This window comes from Apis laboriosa, unplaced genomic scaffold (genome assembly GCF_014066325.1).
Source record: "Apis laboriosa isolate Shangri-la unplaced genomic scaffold, ASM1406632v1 scaffold262_cov140, whole genome shotgun sequence".
Taxonomy (NCBI): Eukaryota; Metazoa; Arthropoda; class Insecta; order Hymenoptera; family Apidae; genus Apis; species Apis laboriosa.
This window is the reverse complement of record NW_025222562.1, coordinates 266,153-290,674: the sequence shown is the minus strand read 5'-3', so window position 1 is coordinate 290,674 and position 24,522 is coordinate 266,153. Positions and strand designations below refer to the sequence as shown.

Below are 24,522 nucleotides of genomic sequence, written 5' to 3'. Positions count from 1 at the left end.
AAGTTAAGACTATTATGTTGAAATATACTGCAATATCGATTCAAACAATAGATTTAAGTTAATAGTTCATATGAAGCTGAATTATAGTTTCAATTCGTCTTCATCAGCCATTGATTTAATTCCATTAACTTAATTCGCTTGAATCGATATATATATCGATTGCAATATGTTTCAATGTGTGTTTTGAATTTATATTTCGAGAGTTCAGACTTAAGCGACATTTAAACAATCAAAAAATATGAAAATTATTTAAATTATCTGGACATTATTGTATCATATAAGCTTATTTTTAAACAATGATTGAATTTTTATTTTTTTAATTATTTTTATTAATTATAATATTTTTTTTATTTTTATAATACTTCATATTTTTTTTTTATGATTTAGTTGATGATATTTATTTTTAATGCATTGTTGATCATATTTACATTAAGATATATATATATGTATGGATGATTAAAATAAATAAATATTATAATTTATTTTTTCAAAAATCCATAAAGATATTAATATTATTTTTTTAAGAAAAAAATTTATATTCTAAATTTTTTGAATAATAATTTTTTTAGTTTTTGTCAAAAATATTTTCTGGAGAAAAATTTAAAGGAAGCGAAAATGATAAAAATCTTATAATTTTCTAAAAACTTATTTTTTATAATTTTCTCAGAATAAATAAAAAATTATGAAATAAATAAAGTATTGCTTATGCATTCTTTACTTGTATTACTTCATCATTGTGCATTTTTTATTATTATTTTATTAATATTATTAAATATTCAAATGAATATTTAAAAAGAACATATGAAATTGTATAAAATTATCATTTAACTATAAAAAGTGCAAATAATCGATTGCTACTTAAAAATTTCTGATAGGTTTTTTTTTTATTATTTATTATTGATTTTTTTTGGTTATTATTTTAAATTTAGAATATTTAAAAAATAAAAATTAAATATATATAGTTGAATTTTATATATATATGTATATATATTAGCCGTTTGAAGTTATTTTTTTGTTTTATTATTTTATATTATATTATTTTGATATATTTTATGCAACAAAATTGTGTAATAATATAATATATATAGTTTTAAAAATAAAACATGTGTAATAGTTTTAAAAATAAAATTAGAAACATGAATCTATATATGTTTATTATATCTATATATGTTATTTATAACTTTTTTAGGTTTTATTAAGATACTTTCGTTTATTTTTTATTTTTTCTTGTCATTTATCTTATTTTTCATATTTCATATTTCATATTTTAAGAATAATATTAAAATATAATAAAATAAATAGTGCTACTTTATTGTATAAGTTTATACAAATATAGTAAAAGCAGTTAAATTGTGGATTTTTATGCAAAGTAAAATTTTTATGAATATAAATAAAAATAAAAATATAATATAAATAAAAAAACGGAATTTAAATAATGATTTTTTTTATTTTTCAAATATAATAATATTTATTATATTTTGGATTTTTGTATATAATATGAAAATTTATCTATATTTTGTATAGATTTCAGAGATTTTTATAATTTTTATAATTCAAATTTTATAAAAATATATATTTTAATAATATAAATTTCTGTTTAAAGTAGATCTTTTAAAAATTTGTATTTAAAACAAATTTGTATTTATTTGTATAAAAATTTTTGTGTTATATAATAAAATATAGATATAATAAAACTGAACATATTATATTTATTAGAAAAATAATAGAAAAATAATTAGAAGAATAATAATATATATTTCTTTCAGAATTCCTATAATTTTTTATTTAATTGATATGTAGTTCTAAAATAGAATGTATTAATTGAAAAATAAAATATTTTTTGTTGTTGTGTTAATTTTAAATATTTTTTCAATATTAATATTAATTATAATAACGAGAAATTTATCAAAATACTTATTTTTTAATATCCAAAATTATAAAAATAATAATTATTTTTTTAAATATATTGTATTTTTATTATGATAAATAATATTTTAATTTTAATTTAAGAGTCAATATATTTTAGAGTTATAAAACAAAACAAATATAAAAATTTGTATATAAAAATGTCGAAGCTTATTTATTAAAATAATTTATTATTATTTATTATTTATACAATTTATTATTTATTATAAACAATTTAAACTCATATATTAATTACATTGAAAACTATTCGCGAGCTGTTCATGAATTAATCATAAACAATTCGCTAACAGAATATTATTTAAACTAGAATTTTTAAGCTCATAAGCAATTACAGAATTCGTGAAAATGATATAAAAATTTATTAAATAAAATACGTTTCATATACAGCTTTGAACTCATGAACAGATTTTTTGATGTATCATCTTCTAATATTGGTTATTGTTCATTATGACTTGTTTGTAATTCGCTGAAGTGTTCACACTACTGTTTATGTGTCATGAACTGTTTGCAATATAGCAATATAGATATTGCATTCAATAAAGAGATTGGATCAAAATGAAATAGCAATATAATGGAAAGAATATAATCTCATTCTCTTTATATCTCTCATCTAGTAATAATATAGTTATTAATATTTAATGTTATATCTCATGAAAATTTCAATTGCTTATAATTTAATAAATAACTCTTAATTGACATTTTTATATACTAATTTTTGGTCTCTTGAATTGACTCTTCAAAGATATTTCATGAATAATCTGTATTTTTTCTTTTTTAAATTTCAACTTGTTTTTAGTAAAACAGATATTTGAAATAATAGTAAAATGATTAAAGCAATAGTAATTTTTTATTATATATATTATATAATACATTATTATATTATTAATATCATTTTACAGGAAAATATTATTTTAGAAGCAGATACTGTTTTCTTATTAATGAAAAAAGGATTTCCTATATCCCGAAATGTAAGAGCACAATGGATGTTAGAACATTTAGATACTGTAATAAGTATTCAATGTTCAAATTTCAAAACTAAGGAAGCTGCAGAATTAGAAACTGTATCTGTGTTACCAAAAAATAAACCTGAATCTTGGTCTTCTGAAACAAGTCACCAATATCTATATAAAGTGACTTCTACAACTTCAATAATATTTTTGGCTCATAAGTACAGGATGGTGTTTAATTTGGACTTAAGTCCATCTCTTGCAACTGTGGTAAGTAATTTTAAACTTTAAAATAATTAAAATAAAAGATTTTTTTTTATCAATTGTAATGTCAATTATGATATGGAACTTATGCAAAACGAAATTATGAAAATGCAGATATAATATAAAACTTGAAATATAAAAATAAATAAAAATAAATGAATTATCTCAAAATATTATAAAATGCAATTTTTTGTACATATATACATTTTTTATACATATATATAATACTTATTAATATACATATAGAACAATGAAAGAAAATTTTTGGTATTAATTAGGAATAAGAAGAGAGAATATGAAGAAATTGTCAATATGAACATGAAAATAAAAATATTAAAAAAAAATTAGTATTCTGAATTTTTTTCGATGGAATTTTTGTGGTAATGTTACATATAATATAAAAAATATATATAGTTTTTTTTTTACATGGTTATTTATTATAAATATGATTATATTTTTATTAAAATTATTATTATCATTATTATTTCTGTTTTATTAATTTTATTAATGCAGTATTTTTTAAAATTAAAACAAAAATTAATATCCTAATATAAATGATATTTCTTTTAGAATGATATATTAATTTTTTTTTTATTTAAATAATTATCAAATTTAATAATTTTTTTGTGAATTAAATTATTGTTTCAATTTGCATCATTTAATTTAATAAAAAATCATATTAATATCTATAATTTCAGAAAAAACAAATTTAATATTAGATTTATTAATCATTATAGTTAATTTGTTATAAACATATAAAAAGTTCTCTAACGTGAACATTAAAAAAATGAAACATAAAAATAGAAAAAGAGATATGTAGGAAACATTAAAAATAATTATAAACAAAAATTTTGATTTTTAAAAGGAAAAAAAAACTATTGTAAGTTTGTAAATTTATTTTCTTAAGTATCTGTTAAGTATATATTAAATATTTGATAAATAAATAAATAATTTAAATGTTTTAATTTAAATTCAATCCAGATTGTTGCATGATTAATAAATTATATATAATATTAGAACATAATAACAAATTATAATATTTAATTATAATATTAAACATATAATATTTTTATAATATATATTATCAGTTAATATGAAAATTAAAATTTTTATATTTATGTAAATTTAATATTATATCATTATATTATTTTATTACAAAGAATATGAAAATGCATAGTTGTAATTATTATTCTTTTTTTTATTAATATATTTTGCTTAACTACAAATGTTATTTTGGTTGTGGAATAATTAATATATGCATATATAAACCATTAATTATATAAGATATTAGCTAAAATTATATAAATCTGCGTTACTTTAATATTTAAAATTGTTTATAAAATTTTCATTTTATTTTTATTTATTTTATATTGAATGATTAATTTATTTTTATTAATTAGTTTACAAAATGCGAAACTCAAAATAATCAATTATGATTTTATATTTTTACTTATTTTTGAAATAATATTTTAATTAAAATTTATTATCTATATATTTAATGTAATTTTTCTAATAATATTAATTTTGCTAATAATATCAATATTATAATTTTAGCTAATGTCAATTGAAATGTTTTTCTAATTTTTCTAGTACTAATAGTTATTAATATTTAATGAAAATATTAATTAATTTTAATTAATTATGAAAAGTAATAAATTTTGCTTCTTTTTTTTTTTTTAATAAAAATCTGTAAATAAAATAAAATTTTTTTTTATTTATATCTTTTTTTTCTTATCAAAAATTTAATATAATATGCATATTAAATGAATATAATATTATACATATATATAATATATCTATTATAAATATTATCTATTATATATATTATAATATAATATTATTATATATTAAATTTGTATATCGTAGTATTATAGATTTATAGAATATATAGATTTATAAAATATTATAAATTTTAAATCTATAATATTTAAATTTTTATAAAAATTTTGTAAATAAAATAAATTTATAATATGTATATAAAGAAATATTTCATATATTAGAATAATTGGCTTTATATATTATTTAATTTAGAATAAAATTATTATTAAAATATTTTTTATATATTATTTCTTTTTTTTATAGGACATACAACATGGTGAAATAGTTATAGATGAAGTATATATAGCAACTAAACATTTTTTGGAAAGTATTATCAAACCTGTAAGTAATAACATATTATTTACTTTTATTGTTATGAAGATTTAATTATTTTTATATTAATATATAATACATATAATAGTATGTATAATAAATCTATATACATATAAATACTTTGAAAATGTAATCAAATTTAATATATATATTTATTATCTTTGGAGAGTTGCTTTGAATAATCAAATAAAATATTTGATGTATAAGAATGATGTATAAGAATGTATAAGAATGTCGATTGAAATTTATTTATTAATTTTAATTATTATTATTTTTTATTTATTAATTTATCCATTGTAAACAGATCACGAGAATTCTCATTGATTTTCATTGTTATCGATAAAGTATTTATATTTTAACATATTTAGCCATTTTGTTAACAATGTATTAAGTTATATGCAATTCAAATTTGTGTCAAATGAAGGAAGAGGAAGATAGAATAAAATGATGGTATAAGAAGGTAAACAGAGCAGTCTCATTTTATTATATTATTTCATTTCATCAAACTTTAATTGCTTATAATTTTAAAATAAATAAATTTTTAGAATTAATCTTTCAAAAATATCACGAATATATTAATATCTTATATATTTATAATAAATATGAGAAAAGTAATATCAAAAATATGGGAAAAATAATAAAAAATATAATATAAATATACAATATTTTAAGTGTTTACAAATGATTATTTTTATATCAAAAATAAAAAAATCTATTTCAAATGAAAATTGTATCAAGAGAAATATATCATGATAATTATTTGATTTTAAGATAATGTTAGAGAGAAAAATATACGTAAAATAAGATACATAGAAAGAGAATTAGCAGTTGCTAATGAATGCTTTTATTTGTTATTTACTTTTTATTTTTATTTTTTATTTACTATATTTACTTATTTACTTTGTTTACTATGTTTAATTTTTTAATTAAAATAAATAAATGTAAATATTAATTAAACATAAATATATATTAAATTTATCTTTTTGGTATTAGTTAGGTTACTAATTTTTTTTAATATTAGAAATATCATCAATTTGTTTCAAAATTCTAAAATAATTTTTTTTTTTAAAAATGAGAATCTAAAAATTTTCTCAGCATATTCATAATGTTTAATATTCATATAGAAATATTCATATGCATTCATATAAAATAAATAATATTAATTTTTTTTTATCTAACTTTTTTAACATTTTTTCGACATCGTCTGCCTCATATTCATTTTCGCTTGAAATTGACTTATTATTATTTATCATTAGATATACTAATTATTTTTTTAATAATGCTATGAACTTATAAAAATAAGATAAAAATCGTTTTTTCTATATATTTCATAAAGTAAATTTGAAATTAAATATCTTTGATATTGATTTTTTAATTTTTTTTTTATATTTTTTTATACATAAAAATTATATTACTTTTTTTATATATTTCGAATATAATCTTTGAATAATGCTAGATATAATTTTATAATAAAAATAAGTTATGAATTTTAATATTTTGGATTTTTATCACATTTTCGATATTTTATCCATTTATTGCACTTTGAACATTCTATGTTTGAAAGTATTAGGATATTCTATAAGTTTCTTTCTTTTTTTTTAATACGAAATGAATACACGATATTTGTTTAAGGTTAATTTATTGCATTATATATGAACCGTTCTACTTTATCACCTTCTTCCATCTCTCAGGAAATCTCATTATTCCCTTTTTCCAAAATTGTTGGGATTTATTTTTAAAATATTTCTCGAGATGCGTTTTTATTTCGCTTACGGATTGAAACCGTTTTCAATCATGAAGATGCGGTAGAACATCCCAATCAAACTGTAATAACTTTTCTCTTACAGCCAATGCAACATGCGGTTTTGCATTGTCGTGATGATTTTATGAGTTCGCCAATTTTGGTCGTTTTTCTGCTATGGCGTCTTTCAATTTATCAAGCTGATTGCAATATTCATGATTTGCAGAATTCATGATTTCATTTTGAGGAAAGAGCTCATAGTAGACTATATCTTTTCAATTCTATTAAATAGACAAAAAAACTTTCTTCGAGTAAGTTCAGACTTCGGATTCTATTGTTCTTCAATCAATTGTGTTTTAATGCATATTATAATACAAAATCCAAGTCTCGTCTCTAGTGATAAGCCTCTTTAAAAAAGGATCTCTTTCATATCGCTAGAGAAGGAAATCGCACGTAGAGATTTATAAAATCGGTCTCCGTCAATAGCTGTGAAAACAAACTTTACATATCCTATCCTGATTAAATGATTATGTACTTTGTCTTGAGAATGTTAATGGAAACATTCACTGTCTCGTGCACATTATATTTGCGGATTTTCAGCGAGCATGGCCTTGATAAGGTCCGTCGCTGCTGGCCTTCATATTTCAAGTCAAAATTGCTAGCTCTAAATCTCTTAAATCAATTGCGAATGGTCGTAATAGTTGTAGCACTACTCCTGTAAACAGTACAAATCTCGTCTGCAGTATCATTTGCACTGTTTTTTTTATCTTTTTTAAAGCAATAAAGCATAACATGCCGCAAATGCTTCCTTTGGCTATTCATATTGAACGATGTAGAAAAAAGTTTTCAAAGAGACTGTTATTAACGAAACGTACTTTAAAAGAGTTCTGACTGAAATGGATGTCATAAATGGCTAATAGATAAACTTGCATGTTCATATAAAAATAATCATCATTCCTAGTATGGTGCGAAAGAAACTTATGGGATACCTTAATATAAGAATAAATTTTTTTTCTTTAAAATATCTTCATTTTATTACTATTCATTCTGATATCAATAAAAACAAGAAAATAACTTTTTTAATACATTAATTGTTTTCTATATATATTATTTATAAATTTATTATATATATATTTATTATTATATATTATTTATTATTTATAAATAATATATATATATTATTTATATATTATATTATATATTATTAATTCTTTGGCACAGAAGATAAAATATCTCGGTGCAATGTCATTTGAATGAATTGAAGATGTTTGTAACGGAATATTTAATTTATGTGATATTATGAATGAGATTTTTCGTAATGAAAAGACAAATATTTCGTTCAAAAATTTACATAAAAATTAATTTATAAAAAACTGAAAAAAAGGACAAATAACGAATATATATTAATTTTTTCTATTTTATTTTCTAAAAAATAATAACTAATTTTCAGCATCGAATCGAGTTAATAAATAAAAATTTAAATTTGAAATTTAAAAATTTATTCAGAAATTGTAATGGCAAAAAATAAACCAAGTAAATAATTTCTGGTAATAAACTTTGTATTTTTGAATAGAAATTGAAATATTTTTTTATCAAAAAAATATAGTGAATATTTGACAAATAAAAAATCAAATTAACACTAGATTTATTGATTATACCCATTAATTTGATGATTTTATGCTTAAAAATTCTGAATATGCAAATATTATTTTTTAAACATTATATATTGGTTTTTAATGATATAATGCAACACATATATATTTCTATTCGTTTTCTGGAATATTTATATTTTATTATTTCTAGATGTTGTATATCTATTTTTACGAAAATTCGTCAATTTGACGGATTAATTTATATAGATCAATTATTGCGAAATAACAAAAATGAAATAACAATGAATAAGAAAAGAGAACACCAAGCAAATGACGACTGTTTAGCAATAAATACATAATCAAACAAGTTGTTTATAATATAATAATAAAATAAATATATATATGTGATATGATAACATATCAACGAATAATATAAAATTTCTTCAATGTAAATTTTGTAGAGAAAAGAAGTGATTTTTGTAAGTGAATGTCTTATTATTTTATAAAACAAATAGATTTATGTGAGAGATAATTTCAACAGTGCGTTTTATAAAAAAAAAAAAAAAAAAAAAAAAAAAAAAAAAAAAAAAAAAAAAAAAATGCTATTTGAAAGCTTAGCAAAAATTTAATTTCGTAAGAGAAGATTTGAATCTTTTTCAAGATATTTTCAAAATCTATCCAAAAAAAATATATTTTTTTATATTTATATTATTATGGGCAAGTTTTCAAAAAACATAGAATTGTTAAAAAGAATAATAAAAAAAATAAAAAGAATAACCAGCATAAATGAAGACCAATCTGGATCGGATTCTGATATAAATGAATTATGCGAAAGTGAAAAAGAATTTGACAATATAAATGAAATTGAAGATTCTGACGATAATGGAAATGAAAATTATCACAATATATACCATAAAAGAAAAAGAATGTGTATTATTTCAGATATTGAAAGCGAAAGTGAAATAAAAGATGCTGATAATAAAGAAAATATTGTGAAAGCAGGATCCCGTAGATTTGTTTTTTGTTTTTAGATTTGGCAGCCTGGATTATTATATATTAAAGATACCACTGGAGTAAATAAAATTCGAAAGAATTTTCTCTTTCAATTAGCTGAAGAATTGGGCTATAAGTGACTATCACGACGAACAAAATACTAGCTTCAATTTACTGTCTGGGATCTAATTATATTTGTATTAGATTTAACAAATATGTATGTGGAAAGTATACATCCAAGATAGAGTTTATAAGTTTGTAAAAAATGTATTAAAGATACATACAATAGTAAATAAAAATCTATAGATTTTAAATAAATAATTTACAAAAAATTACATTTTAATATAACCGTCAAAATGATGGATTTCAGTAAAAAAAGATATATATCAATGTCCGTAAATCTATTAATATACAGATTTCACTATATATATATTATAATTTAAAATACCAATATATTTCATGATCAATTTGTCTCATTGATCAATTTTAATAAACATCATTAAATGTATATAGAATATTAATTATATGAGTTTATATTAACTTATTTTTCCATGTACAAAAAACTATTATTTTATTATATATTATTTATATCAAATTATTTTTTTTCTTTTTCAATTTATATATAGAATGTAATTTTAGCATTCTTCTATATATTATATTTAGCTTATTTATGAAAAAATTATTCAAAAGAGTAAATGTGATGATAGACAAAAAATTTTTTCGATTTCAAAATCATTTTTTTTTAAGATTTTTTTTTAAGTTTTTTTTAAATAGGACTATATATCTTCAATATGATAAAGTCAAAGTGTATCCAATGACCTATAATATTTTAACATTGAATATAAACTAAAAAACTAATCTAAAAAAAAAATTCAAAAAATTAGATAATTGATAAATAATTGATAAAATTTTATTTAATTGAAAATTAATAAAGAAAAATTATTTTAATAAAATTATTTTAAAATAATGTTCATTAACATCAATATGTTGCGTTAGCTATCGCAACACATAGAAATATGTAAGAAAGTTTTCATGTATGAATATATATATAACAGATAAGACAAACTAAGGTTTATTTTAAGTATAATATTTTTAATGTACCACATATGCAAGCCGTTATATACATTTCATCAAAGCAAAAATTAAAACCTCACGGCTTTTATATTGATTCTTAATATACTGATTCAGTTATACCAAGTTGAAATGATATTAAACTGAAAATATTAAATTGCGAAATATCAGAATCTCCTACATCTATAAAAACTCTAGCATCACCGCCGATTTTTCTAGAGAAATTGGATATAAATTTATTGGAAATTGTTGTTAAAAACGAATATATCTTAAAAGCAAACAATTTTGACAATTTGACAAAGTGAAAATTTAAAAGTGCAGAGGCATATAGAAAAATTGTTAAATATTTGAAAACATTAAATGCTAAATTACCAAAATTTCAAATAGGAAAAAGCATATAGAATTGTTCTACGAAATATATATCATTCAGCCAACTTGAACAAACTGAAGGAAAAGTTATATATTGGAATATAAGATAATAAATATATCTAATATATAAACATAATAAAAATTATCAGTTATTATCAGCTATTTTTTTATTGACTTAAAACAAAAATATAATAACAAAAAATATACAAATAAAGACGCCTATTGTATTATTCAAATTGAACGGGCTTATAAAGAAAAAGAAATAATATATTGCAAAAGATATTAATAACATGGATATATACAGCGATACTAATTGTAATTTTTTGAAGTGAAGTTGCTGCGTAAAGTACTCAGGCATGCAATCTATTACCGAATGTATGAAATTAGTGATCGTGTTCACTATGTGAAGATGATTATTTTGTCAATTATAGACGCCATTCAATTTATAAGGAATTGCAATAATATAAATTTCTAAGACCGAGACTCAAAATACAGTTTAATTAATTAATAATACATAAACACATTAACGAATGACATAAATACTAATATTTGACGTAAATACTACTACAATAACACTAATCTTTCTATTACTGCAGAAATAATCAAACAATATTCCAAGGAGCATATCATTGACAAAGATAATATTGTGAACAATAACTTCAACATCTTCATAGAAAATATAGACCATAGAAAAATTCTTCAATAAACTTAAAGCAAATACTAAAAAGACAAAACAAACAAATTAGCTATCTAATTCTATTAACAGCAATAATAACAAAAATAATAACAAATTCATGATTTATAAAACTAAATGCATCGCTCTATGGAATGCGAATCATGTCGCAAGCATAAATCAAAAGCTTTCATTATTAAATCAAAAAATTTAAATTGTACTCATTATTGAAATTTATTTCACTGAAAAAATTATCCAAAGATAAGAGGATATGATGTGTACATAACACAATGTCCGAGTAATAAAGCGCCATAATAAATTAAATCTAGTATAAAACACCATGTACTTCCAATTTACAATCAACCACAATTATCTATAATCAACTACAATCATCAAATATAGTATTACAGAACTGGCATAGTCCTATTATCATATATTATATTAAACTAAAGAAGATTTTAATATCTTCTTTCTAAGTTTGTGTAATAAATTCTTAGCATGAAGTAATTTCAACACAAAAAACGACTTTTGCGGTTTAATAATTATAAATCTAAGAGCATTCACAAAGTTTATTAACAAATAATCTAGAAATATATAAGTATACAATCTAATAATAAAATAATAAAATAATAAAGTGTAAGATCTATTAGATCTAATATTTTTCTATATTATCAAAAGTCTCTCATCTCAGTATATATAAGTTTATATAAGTATATTCTAATATTGATTTTTTATTTGATCATTTATTAATCATTGTGATTCTAAATATATCAATAAGTTGAAAAACGATCTCAGATCTCAAAATAAACATATAAACTAGATATTGTTTTGTCAAATGATCAATTGCTCATTTTCCACTAAAAATGACATAGAGGAAGCAGTGCAATATTTTATAAATCATAGATATAGTTAAATTCAAGATTCTTGCAGCAATTCAATATATTTGTGCTAATTATCCAGAATTTATTATAAAACAAATTATTAAAAAGAACAGATTAAGAAGAACATGGCAAAACACTAAATTTCCTAATAACAAAAGATTATTGAATAGAACAATCAGGAAACTCACCCAATACTAGCAACGCATAAAATTGAATTCTTCAGCGAATATTTAAACATGCTGACATCAACTAAATCAACTAATATTGACTATTCCCTTGAGAAGACAATTAAAAGGATGATAAAATTACAAATAAAGAATTTGTCCATTTAGAATCAGTAGGGATGCTAGACTAGAAGTTCTCAAGAAAAGATAGATGCATTCCTCATTTTTTTTATTAAAGTATCTAAACTTACTTCCTTTTCCAAATTCTCAAGCAACAAAATTTGAAATTTAAGAATACTAAATTCCTTACATTTTCTTCACCTGTCAAACCATTCATATTTGAAGAAATTAAACTAATGATAAATCTTAAGGAAGTTTCTGATTATGACAGACAAGATAATCAAAATGCTTCTCAAGAAAAATATCATATAACTTCGATATTCGATACTACATGAAAAAAAAAATTTTTCAAACAAAATGAGCAATATTTAAGATAAAAATGAAAAAACTATACTAGTTAGTAGAAAAATATTCTAAATTAAAACTAAAAAACAAATTACCGATATACAAGATTATCCTAAAATCTGTCTGGATTTATGAAATGCAATTATAGGACTAACAACATTGAATATTAAAATATTACAAAGATTTCAATTAAGAATTCTTCGTAATATATATATAAATATAATATAATATAATATAAATATAATATAAATATAATATGTTCTATGATATGTTTCTAACGATATAATAAATAATGATATTGTAATCTAATACTATCATTAAACAAGAAATATTAAACTATGTAGTATAGTACTAGCAAATGCTACATACTACAATTATCACTACAATTATCATAATTATCATAATTATCATAATTATAAAAATTTACTAGCTGTAAAACTAGTTCATATTGATATTAGTAATTGCAGATTAAAAAGATATATCTTTTAATCTAATCAAGAAATACAGTAATTAAATTTAACATTATTGCAATAATTATAATGTTTACTTATCTACAAGCTATATGAATACAATTAATATAACGAACTATAAATTATTTTACGGAATTTTTGGAGTAGTGGAATACACTTTTCTTATGATTATTATTTTATACTATACTATATTTGAAAAAAATAATATAATAACAATTATAAAAATATATCACAAATGAAATATTCTTTAAATTACATAAACTTTTTAATATATTGAATTACATTTTATTTGTTTCTCAAATTATTTCAATTCTCTTTCTAATATAAATGAAGATATATTTTTATCATTACTTTCACCATAATCATCTTATTTGTTCTGAGAATTTATTTTTTTTTAATCTCTTTTTGAATTTTTTTTATTCGTAATATCTTCATATGTTTTTTTATGTTCTTTTTTTAATGAAGAAGATTATATTATGATTATAGTATATATGTATAATTATTTTTTCAGGCATTTGTGATATTTTTTTTCTGTTTTTTTCTTATTTATTTTTATCTATGATTTATATACAATTCAATGAATCATTCATACATTATATTGTGATTTAAGAATAGTCGAAACTTTATTTTTATGATATTTTTCAAGAATTTTAAAATTTATAAATAATTAAAAGTATTGATTTTTTGTATTGTATTAAAATGTATTTATAAATAAATCTAACTATAATCTAACTACTTTTTATATTCTATTTTTATATATATTCTATAATATATTCTATATCTTTTTACAAATTCTTTTATTTTTGTTTTATATTTATTATTATTATATATATTTATTTATTATTTTTTTTTTCATTAATTTTTTTCATTTGGAAATCTTGGAAATTTCTTCGCTGCATCTTTACAGACACAAGTATTTTGTCATATCATATAGTCACTTCGAAAATGTATATCATGATGATTTTTAAATTCCAATAACAATTCCAACTAATCCTTGCTCACTTTAAAATATGAACATAATTTTATCTATCTCTCAATTCAATAGCTTTACTTAATAGCAAAGCAGAAAATATAAAATATAAAATCTTCAATAACTCTCTTTTCTCTAAACTATATCAGTAAGTGATATTTCAATTTTTTGTATGAAGGTTTTTTATTCTTTGTCTTTTATTATTATTTGTATATTCTATAATTGTACAGCGTTTTGTCTTATTCTAAACCGTCAAATCATTTTACTTCAATTGTACAATTCAATATGTACTTCATTACAATTGACGAAAATATAATTAAAGATGATTGAACGTGGAAATATAATAACAAAAATAATGAAATTATTTATTGACAATGCTTTTCAATTACTGTCTTTTTATGAATATTTTTGCTTTTCCTTACGCTTTTTGCGATTCCATTGTTTCTAAAAGAAAAAAGAGGAAAGAATATTTTTGCTTTACTAACTAATTTAAAATTTTTGTGCTTGACTAATTTAATGTAAAAATCAACTGATCGATTCTCCGTGATATATGATCAACGATATATGATCATTATTCAATATAGAATCTTTATGAATAATCTAAATATATCTGAATAATTTATTAGTTGAGATTCTTTTATTTTTTAAATGTTGCCGAAAAGGCCTAAGGTCTCTATTCTGAAATTTTTACTTTTGTAAACTTATATTGATACAGTATTCATATCGTTAAAAGAATTTCATGTTTGTTTTACAAAATCAACAAATAATCTTATTTTGTTTATATTTTCTGATATCTTCTTATATTTCTGATTTTATATTTATATTTTTTTTTCATTTTTGATATGTTCAATTTTTTAAAGAATATATTATAAGAAACGTACAAATACAAACATAATAAAAATACAATAAAAACACAAGACCTAATAAAAATATAAAATTGAATTTATATATGCAATATGGAAATGATAAAAGAATAATGGGATTAATAATAAAGATAAAGGACTAATCCTAAATTGTTCATTTCTATTGATATTGCATTACATATTTAACAAAGTATTGCAGATTTAATATTCATTGCGACTATTACAATAATATAATCATAAACTATCTGGTTTAATAAATGTTTCACATTATTTTATGTAGATAGCTTAATTGTCTTTTGTAATATAATTGTCTTTTGAAACTATGGATATGTTTTATGGTTAATTGCTGTAGTGCTCAAATCACAAAGAATGATACGAAAATTATGCTATAAATCACGATATTTAATTTGTATACACATATAAATTTTATGAGAATCGTATCAAATAATTTTGTAATAAAAATTAAATCATTGAGATGTAATATACATGTATCTATATATTGTATCTATATATTGTATCTGTACATCAATATTTATAATTAAAACGTAATTGTGAGACGGAATCAAACTATTGAGAAAAGAAATTGTTCTCAATTGTGAAATTAGTTACTAGTCTAATATCTTAACGATGTATCCTTATCAATCTTCACCAAAAATTGAACATTTTTTAAAATTTGATAACGAGATAGTTTGAGTACGCATGATGAGATAAATAATATTTGCGTTCAATGCAAAATGCATATTTAAAATATCTGTGATATGATTTAATAATTTGTATTTTAAAAAATTTGAATATTCCTGTTTCAAAGTAACATTTTTATTTTAATAATGCGTACATTCGATGTTTTGTCAAATTATTTTAATTCCTTTTTCAATTAAAATAAATTGGACAACATAATATTCTTATATATCGTGTCATATATACTTTAAAAAACGAGTTTTGCAAAATTGCTTATGTTTTAATAAATGATTATTAGAAAAACATTTAATTTCCCAAAATTTTAATAATTGTTTTTAATAAAGTTTTTGATGATATTTCGCGTTTTATTGATAAAGAAGATAATTGAATCGGATATGATCCAGCTTAGAACGATCTTTTGTAATATTGAAGAAAGATATAATAAACTATAAAATATTTTTGAGTTTAATAATGCATTGATACTTACTACTTGTCCGATATTTTAGATTGGTTAATGGCGAAATTTGAAACTTATAGTTATTAAACTTATAATATATTTTCGAAAAATTTAAAAAAATTTTTTTTATAGTTTTAATTTAAAAATAAGAAAAAAAATTATTTTTAAAATAATTTCAATATTAGAAAAATAAATGAATTGTTTGTAAAAACATTTATTGATTAACTAATTGATTTATAAAGTGATAATTTAAATTTTGTAAAAAACGTATGCGATTTATTAGATAATTATTCACACAATATTGAGATATAATTATTATATCTATAAGATATAAGATATATCTATAATTATAATTATTAAGATATATAGTATAGTAAAGCTGTTGATTTTACGTTGCTGACACAGTTTCTTCGAAAACTAATAAGTATTTCGTTATTAGATAATTTTATCATTTTTGATCAATGATTAACAATAATTACTCATAATTTTTTCATAAAAATAGTTTCACTCGGAAAGAGAAGAGAGAAAAAAAAAATTCGTTTTTTCCAAATTTTTTCAAATTTTGCCTTGTTTCAAATAATTTTCTTCAAACAGTTTTATTTTTTAAGTAAATATTTTTTTCATTCCGTTTATAAGATCATCAATATAAAAGGAATCATTCCAAGGTTTCATTGAATCTTATAAATAATCAAAATTCAAAAATTCTTTTCTTTTTATCTTATGTAGAATATTTTTGATTATAAATATATTCCAAACAAAATTTTTTTAATATAAAATAAATATTATTTAAGTTATTGGCACCTTATAATTAAATATATTAATATTCATTTAAAAAGATAGAAGAAAAAATTTTGAGTATAAAATATATTTTGCCGAAAAATTGTTTCACTTTCTTATTAGCTCTTAAAAATTATTTAATTTAAAAAAAATGTATAAATATCTGTAATTAATTTCAGAAAACAATTTGTAATACTTTATGCTCTATTTTATTTTATTTTACAATGAGATATTTTATTTTTACGTATATTTTTACATAATAATAAGAAATATAAAGATAAAGAAACAATACACAAAGATAAAATAATTTATAATGTTTTTTTAAAGTTTTTATCTTTCTATTACAAATTTTAGAAAAATATTGTAAGTTGATAAATAGATTTATAATTTTTAAAAATATTCGAATATTAACGTGTTATATAATATTTAATGATTTATATCTTTATTAATTATGAAAAAAATGAACTCAAATTTAGTTTTTTTCAATAAAGAATTTACTTATAAATTTATAAATATATAATAACTAATAGAATATTAAAAATTAAATGAAAATGCAACATTTTTCACATCATAAAAATATTTTGATACTTAAAAAATTTAATAAAAATAATAAAAAAATTTATAATAAAAATAATTGAGATAGCAATTTTTTATAAAAATTAAATATTGATTTTAATGTCCTTTTATTGTTAGTTTTGTATTTTAAGTAGTTTATAATATTAAAAATTATTTTTTTATTATAATATATTCTATATTTTATTTCTATTTTAGACAAATATCACTTATTTTTGATGTTTTTCACTTATTCGACTTATTTTAATAATTCAAATTTACAATATGTTTCAAAAGTCTTATAAATTAAATATACATTAATTTTGAAAGTCTTAATAGAATAATAGATTTTTCATTTTCAGTACATAAAAGTCGAAGTATTTCATTTTATGTAAAATATTTAACTAATTTCAATCTTTTGTATTTTATTATTTAATGTATAATATAATAGTGTCAATCATTTAAAGAATATATAATATTAGTGCTTATATTTTTGTTTGTTATTGCACTTCATAAATAAATATTTTTTTATTGTTATAGAAAATACAATCAAAGGCACAGAAATAAACAAGAAATAACTTACAGAAATATTTTAGAAAAATATTTATATTTTATATTAAATATTTATATTTATTGTTATAGAAAATACAATCAAAGGCAGAAATAAACAAGAAATAATTTACAGAAATATTTTAGAATAAAAATATTTATATAAAATGTATAATATAAAAATATAATATAAAATTTATAAAATTAAATATTTATTATATATCCTTTTTTTAATTGTTAGACAATTTAATTTTTTTTTAATAAATATGAGATAATGGAAAAAAAATTCTAAAGATTTTCTTATATTATATATATTTTCGTACAAAATATTAGAAAATTATGTTACGATTATTTTTGGAATTTTTTACATGATTTTACATTTTTCAATTGATGAAAGTTAAAAAGTTAAAAAAGTTTTCATAAAATGATTTATCTTTAGTTTTAGGTCAAATTTTTTTTTTCATTGTATCATATTGTATTTATTATGAAGACAAAATTTATTGTAAAATTTATTAATATAATTCATAATAGAAATATGAATTGAATTTCAATTGTCTTTTCGAAAAATAATACTACTATTTCATTATTTTTTAAATTTCTTTAAATTATTTATAATATGTTTATATGTAAGAATTATTATATGTAAAAATTATTTTTAATTCGCAAAATATATATTGCAATATTATGAGATATAATAAAACATCACTTCATAAGTCTAGATAAGATTTCAGATTGATATCAACTTACTAATAACAGAATTAATTTTTTAATTTAGCGTTGTTCAAGAATTAATATTACGTTATTAAATCGTGGAGAAACTTCGCATCTATTGGAAAAAAATCATCGCTCTTTTTCATTCTCTATATCTTTATTATATTCATTATATCCAATAACATTTTTAATTTTCAACTATATATTGAATATATTTTTTGCGCAAAGACAAAGTTTATAAAAAAGTCTTATTATCATAATAATACAATATCAATTTTCAAAATTATTTTTCTCGATATTTAATTAATAGTTAGTTACTATAATATACTCTAAAATAAATTAAAAAAAAATGTAGTTATAAATAAAAGATACGGAAGTAACACTGACATATCTGAGAAAAGTAATAATGAAATTAAAATAATTTCAATAAAGCAAAAACATAAAAATAAAATTACATCAAATTCATTAAGTTCTGATTGAAGTGATTCGGATTTAGAAAATGACAAATATAAAATAAACAAAAATATTGAAAAACTATGTATGCTATTACAAATAAGAAAATTGAATATTGCAAAATGAAACAAAGTTGAAGAACACAATAATTACATAATATTGAGTAGAAATAATTTGGAAATAAAAACGAAATAAAAAATGGTTTTTATTTATACAAATCAATGGATCATTGAAGAAGCAATTAATACTAGAATGAATTTTCTTTTTATGTATTGTGAAATAATAAAATGACAAGGAAAAGATATTTAGAGTAAAAATTAAAAAACAATATTATTTTATAATTACGAATCAATAAATCCAAAGCTATCAACTAAGAAGAAATGAAGAAGATTCCAAGATTTATTATGCGAATAAAAATTATTTTTATTGTATAAATATTGGTTACAAAATGTGTAATTTCAATTATATTAATTAATCAATTTAATTGTTTATAATTATAATTTAGCTCAATGAGTGAGAATTTTTTATTGAAAAATATGATAAATAATTTGTAAAAATCTATATTTTTATAGAATTCAAGTGTTCATACTACAACACTCGATGAAACTTGTATCGTTGAACATTAAATAAATTATATATAATTCAGTACTTTTAAATTTAAAATATATTTATTTATGAAAATAGTTCTTCAAATAATAATCTTGAATCAATAAAATGACAGGATTTGTAAATACACAAATAATAATCGAATGATTTATCAAAGATGTTTCACTATCAACGTGTGAAGTGAAATTATTGGGAATTATATTATTGGCTTACTATATATACAATTAATAAATGTAATATATGTTTCTACGGATATGCACGTACATATATATATTATTTCTATAGATGTGCATTTAAGTAAGTTTTAAAATTACATTATAAAACATAAATTTGCTCTATGCAACTTGTAATTTCTTCAATCGTTAGATTTGACCATTGGATTTCTTTCTTATAGTAAAAAATATTATCTACAATTTTATTAACAATTTAAATCTGTTTGATAATTAAAATATTTGAATAATATTGAAATATTGGAATAATTTTTTATTATATTATATTTATAATCGAGAACGAATATTGATCAAAAATTTATCTATATAACATATAATTGCAGAATTATATGAACTATAATGATTTTTATATTAAGGTATGCATAGCTATGCTATGTGAGAATGATAATGTATTGATCGTTTACAATGAAATCAAATATATATGAAAAAAAATTCTACATTCTTTCATTTATCAGAAATAAGAGTTATTTATTATAAAAAAAGCATCATTATAATAAAAATGAAAATTGAAACGTTCTTTAAACAATAATCAATTATATTGATTTAAAACATGAACTAATATTTTAACATTATTTTTCAAAAGAATAATTGATTTCTTTTGAAGTTTGATTTTTGTAATATAAAGAATACGATGAAATTAAAAAAAAATTTTTTTCGAGAAACTTTTCTAAAATATCAATCAATAATTGAAGATATATATTCTATATAGCTATATAGCTATAATCAAAATATACAACTCACTAACATTTTCATATAATATCAAATATATAATATTGTATTATTTGATTTGTATTCAATTAAATCTTTTATAAAATTATTCTTCTTATTTTTTACGTGATTTTAAATCAAAAATATTCTTATAAGTAAATTTATGAATATGATATAAAGAATCATTTTATAAAATCATTTGAAAGAATTACCTGCAATCATGCTGTGAAAAATTAAATTAATTATTCATAGCAAAATCATTTAAAACTATATTGCTATATTGTTTTTATCATTGTTACTTCTTCAGTTCGCTCGTCTCGTCTTAATATCCTTTATTGGTGATTTTTGTCTTTTTGGAAAACTAATCAAAGGAAGTTTCTTCCACATTGCCGAATGTTTATTCGTTGATGGAAGGAATATCTGGTGATATCTGGAATGAAATCTGCGAGATTTCGAGGTCATCTTTTGGATAAAAATCGCGATCAAAAAGACTATTACAAATTATCTCCGAATTACCTTCCAGAAATTCTGGTTCATAACATATTTGCGGATATTAAGAAAAAGAAAAATCTTGAAACATTTAGTTTATCATTTAAATTTTTTTTAAAATTTTCAGTCAAAAGTAGTCTTGTACATTCGTGTTATAAATCAACCCTTATATGTTAAAGTTCTAAAGTCAAATAACTTCAAACATGTTAGTATACTTTTACGTAACATTATGAATAATAAACAGAATTTCTTTAAGTTTTATTTTAATTTTTATATTTATAATTATTTTTAAATAATATTTTATTTATAATATTTATTTTTATTTTCTATTTCTTATTTTATTTATAATATTTTCTATTTTAGAAAATATTCTTTCTAAAGATTTAAAAATTGCCATTATATTATAAATAGTTATGTATGATTTTGAATATTTATTAAAATTTTTATATAATATTTAATGATATTAGTAGTAAATGATAAAAAATTTTATTTATATACATTAAAAATATTCATATTTGTAGTTTTAACTTCATTATTAAAAGAAACAATCAAAGTGATATCTTGGCTTCCTGATTTGTATATAATATTGTAATATTAAATATTACAATATTAATGGTCCCAGTCCATATTTATGGATATATTATTATTATAAATATGATTTCTTGAATCAGTGCTTTTTATATATTGATTAGAAAAAGAAACTAATCTTAAATCGAGAATTTAATAATTATATAATAAATAATAATTTTATAATATATATAATTATATATATATATATAATTATATAATATTATATAAAAATGATTATTTTCAATAGTATTTATATAGGATAGTTGATAATAACAATTGAAAAGAAAGTAATTCAATATTAAATTTTTTCATCTAAAATTTTACTTTCGAGAAAATCGATTGTAAATATTTGGATATACATGCATTTGATTATATTTTGATTTAAAATATCTCACTGTAGCTTACTTGATTTAGATTATTATATTTGATAATTAAGAATAGGCAATAAAACATAATATTAATTTACAATATATTATCATTATAGAATTATTATTATATTACAGAAATTATATTAATCATTTTGTCGAAATACACAATTGTGTTCTACGAGATAATCTCACATTATTAATGAATAATTAAACTATTCAATTATAATCAATTTAATTTTGATATTTTTATATAAAAAAATCCTTTATAACTAAAATGCTGATGCTCAGATTTGTTAGAAAATTACATTTCTTTTCATTAGAAAATCTTCTAATAATTCTGACAATATTTTAATTTGATAAATCTAAACATTGATATCATATTTCTTATAAAAAAATAAGATCCAATAATTTGTCTAATTATTTTTAGTAAATAAATATATAGAAATAAATAATCAATAAATATAAGATAAGTGATTGAAAATTAGGATTTCTCGAACAGAATAAGAATATAAAAAAATAAAACAATAAAATGTTAAAAGTATAAAGATATAAAAATGTAAAAAATAAAATACAAAATTTAAAAATTTTGTTTTTATAGTGTGCAATATAATATTATATACTAGCAAAATTATTATCGTTCAAATTATTCATAACGCGAAATATTTTTTCTCAATTGAAAAAGAATCAATCAATTATTCTATGAATGATGTTAATATATTATTATTCATCTGATTAGAAAACAGCATAGGAAGTTTCTTCACGATCGAATGTCATTATTGATTGTTCTCACAATAATATGAATAATGAAAATCAGAATTAGAATAGATTTATACTAGATCATTTCATTAATAATAATATTTTTCCTTAAATTGTATAATATTGAATGAAATCTATTTGTTCACGTGTTCTGATAGATAATTTTATTTAAATATTCTCAATGCAAAAATTGTTTCTGCCAATATGTTGCCAATATGTTGCCAATTTGAATAATCGATTTGTTAAGATATTTTTAAAATTTTGTTCGAACAAATCCGTAAATGCATCGTCAATAACAAAATACTAATAATATATAAATAATAATTGGTATAAAGACGATTATTGTGATCTGATAAAAATGGGTAGATGGGACTTGAGTTATTAATATATTAAAAGTTTTATAAATGAAAAAAGTACTCAGTACCTGCAACTCATTTAAGATGATACTTGAATAATTTTACAACTGTTTTCCAAATTCTTCCAAAATAAATTGTGATAATATAAAATCCATTCGATGGATATTTTCGTAAGAAATTCTATGATTTTATTATTATTTATGCTTTTTTTGCAGGAGCTTATTTCCCTAAATTATTGTTTGTTGTTACGAATTTTATATATATTATCATATTATAAATTTTTATAAAATTTACAAATTTATAATAAATACTAAAACCAATAAAAGCTTTATTGAGATTGTGTGTTTTAAATGAATGACATTGACTGGTAGACATGAAAATTGCATACATTTTAATCTTGATTATATAATAGAATGATTATAATTATTGATTATATAATAGAATATTCTTTCACATTTTTATAACTTTTAACAAGTTATCCATAATTGATATAATTATAGGCGATAATTAAATTCTAGTATACGCTGTTTTATTTTTTTATTATTTTATCTTCCATATTTGATAGCGACCAATTTCTTCCTTTTAAGGTATATAAGCTTGAATTCTAGAATACGAATTAATTTATTTTTTTTAATGATGTTCGTCCGCAATAATAAACAATAATTATTGTATGAGATTTTAAAAGATTTGATATTATTTTATATGAATATTGTATGTTTTAA

General features: G+C 19.0%; 1 protein-coding gene across 4 annotated transcripts in view; it reads left to right on the top strand.

Moving 5' to 3' along the window:
- The window catches only part of LOC122713674 (KICSTOR complex protein SZT2-like), a 92,905-nt gene that overhangs the window by 7,202 nt on the left and 61,181 nt on the right, over positions 1-24,522 (top strand). For 3 of the 4 annotated variants that reach the window (XM_043934348.1, XM_043934345.1, XM_043934346.1), the window contains exons 3-4: positions 2,826-3,143; positions 5,220-5,297. In XM_043934348.1, coding sequence (XP_043790283.1) covers positions 2,826-3,143; positions 5,220-5,297 — 396 coding nt within the window. Of the gene's footprint in view, positions 1-2,825; positions 3,144-5,219; positions 5,298-24,522 lie in introns of those variants that run through there. The other variant, XM_043934349.1, reaches the window with a different exon arrangement.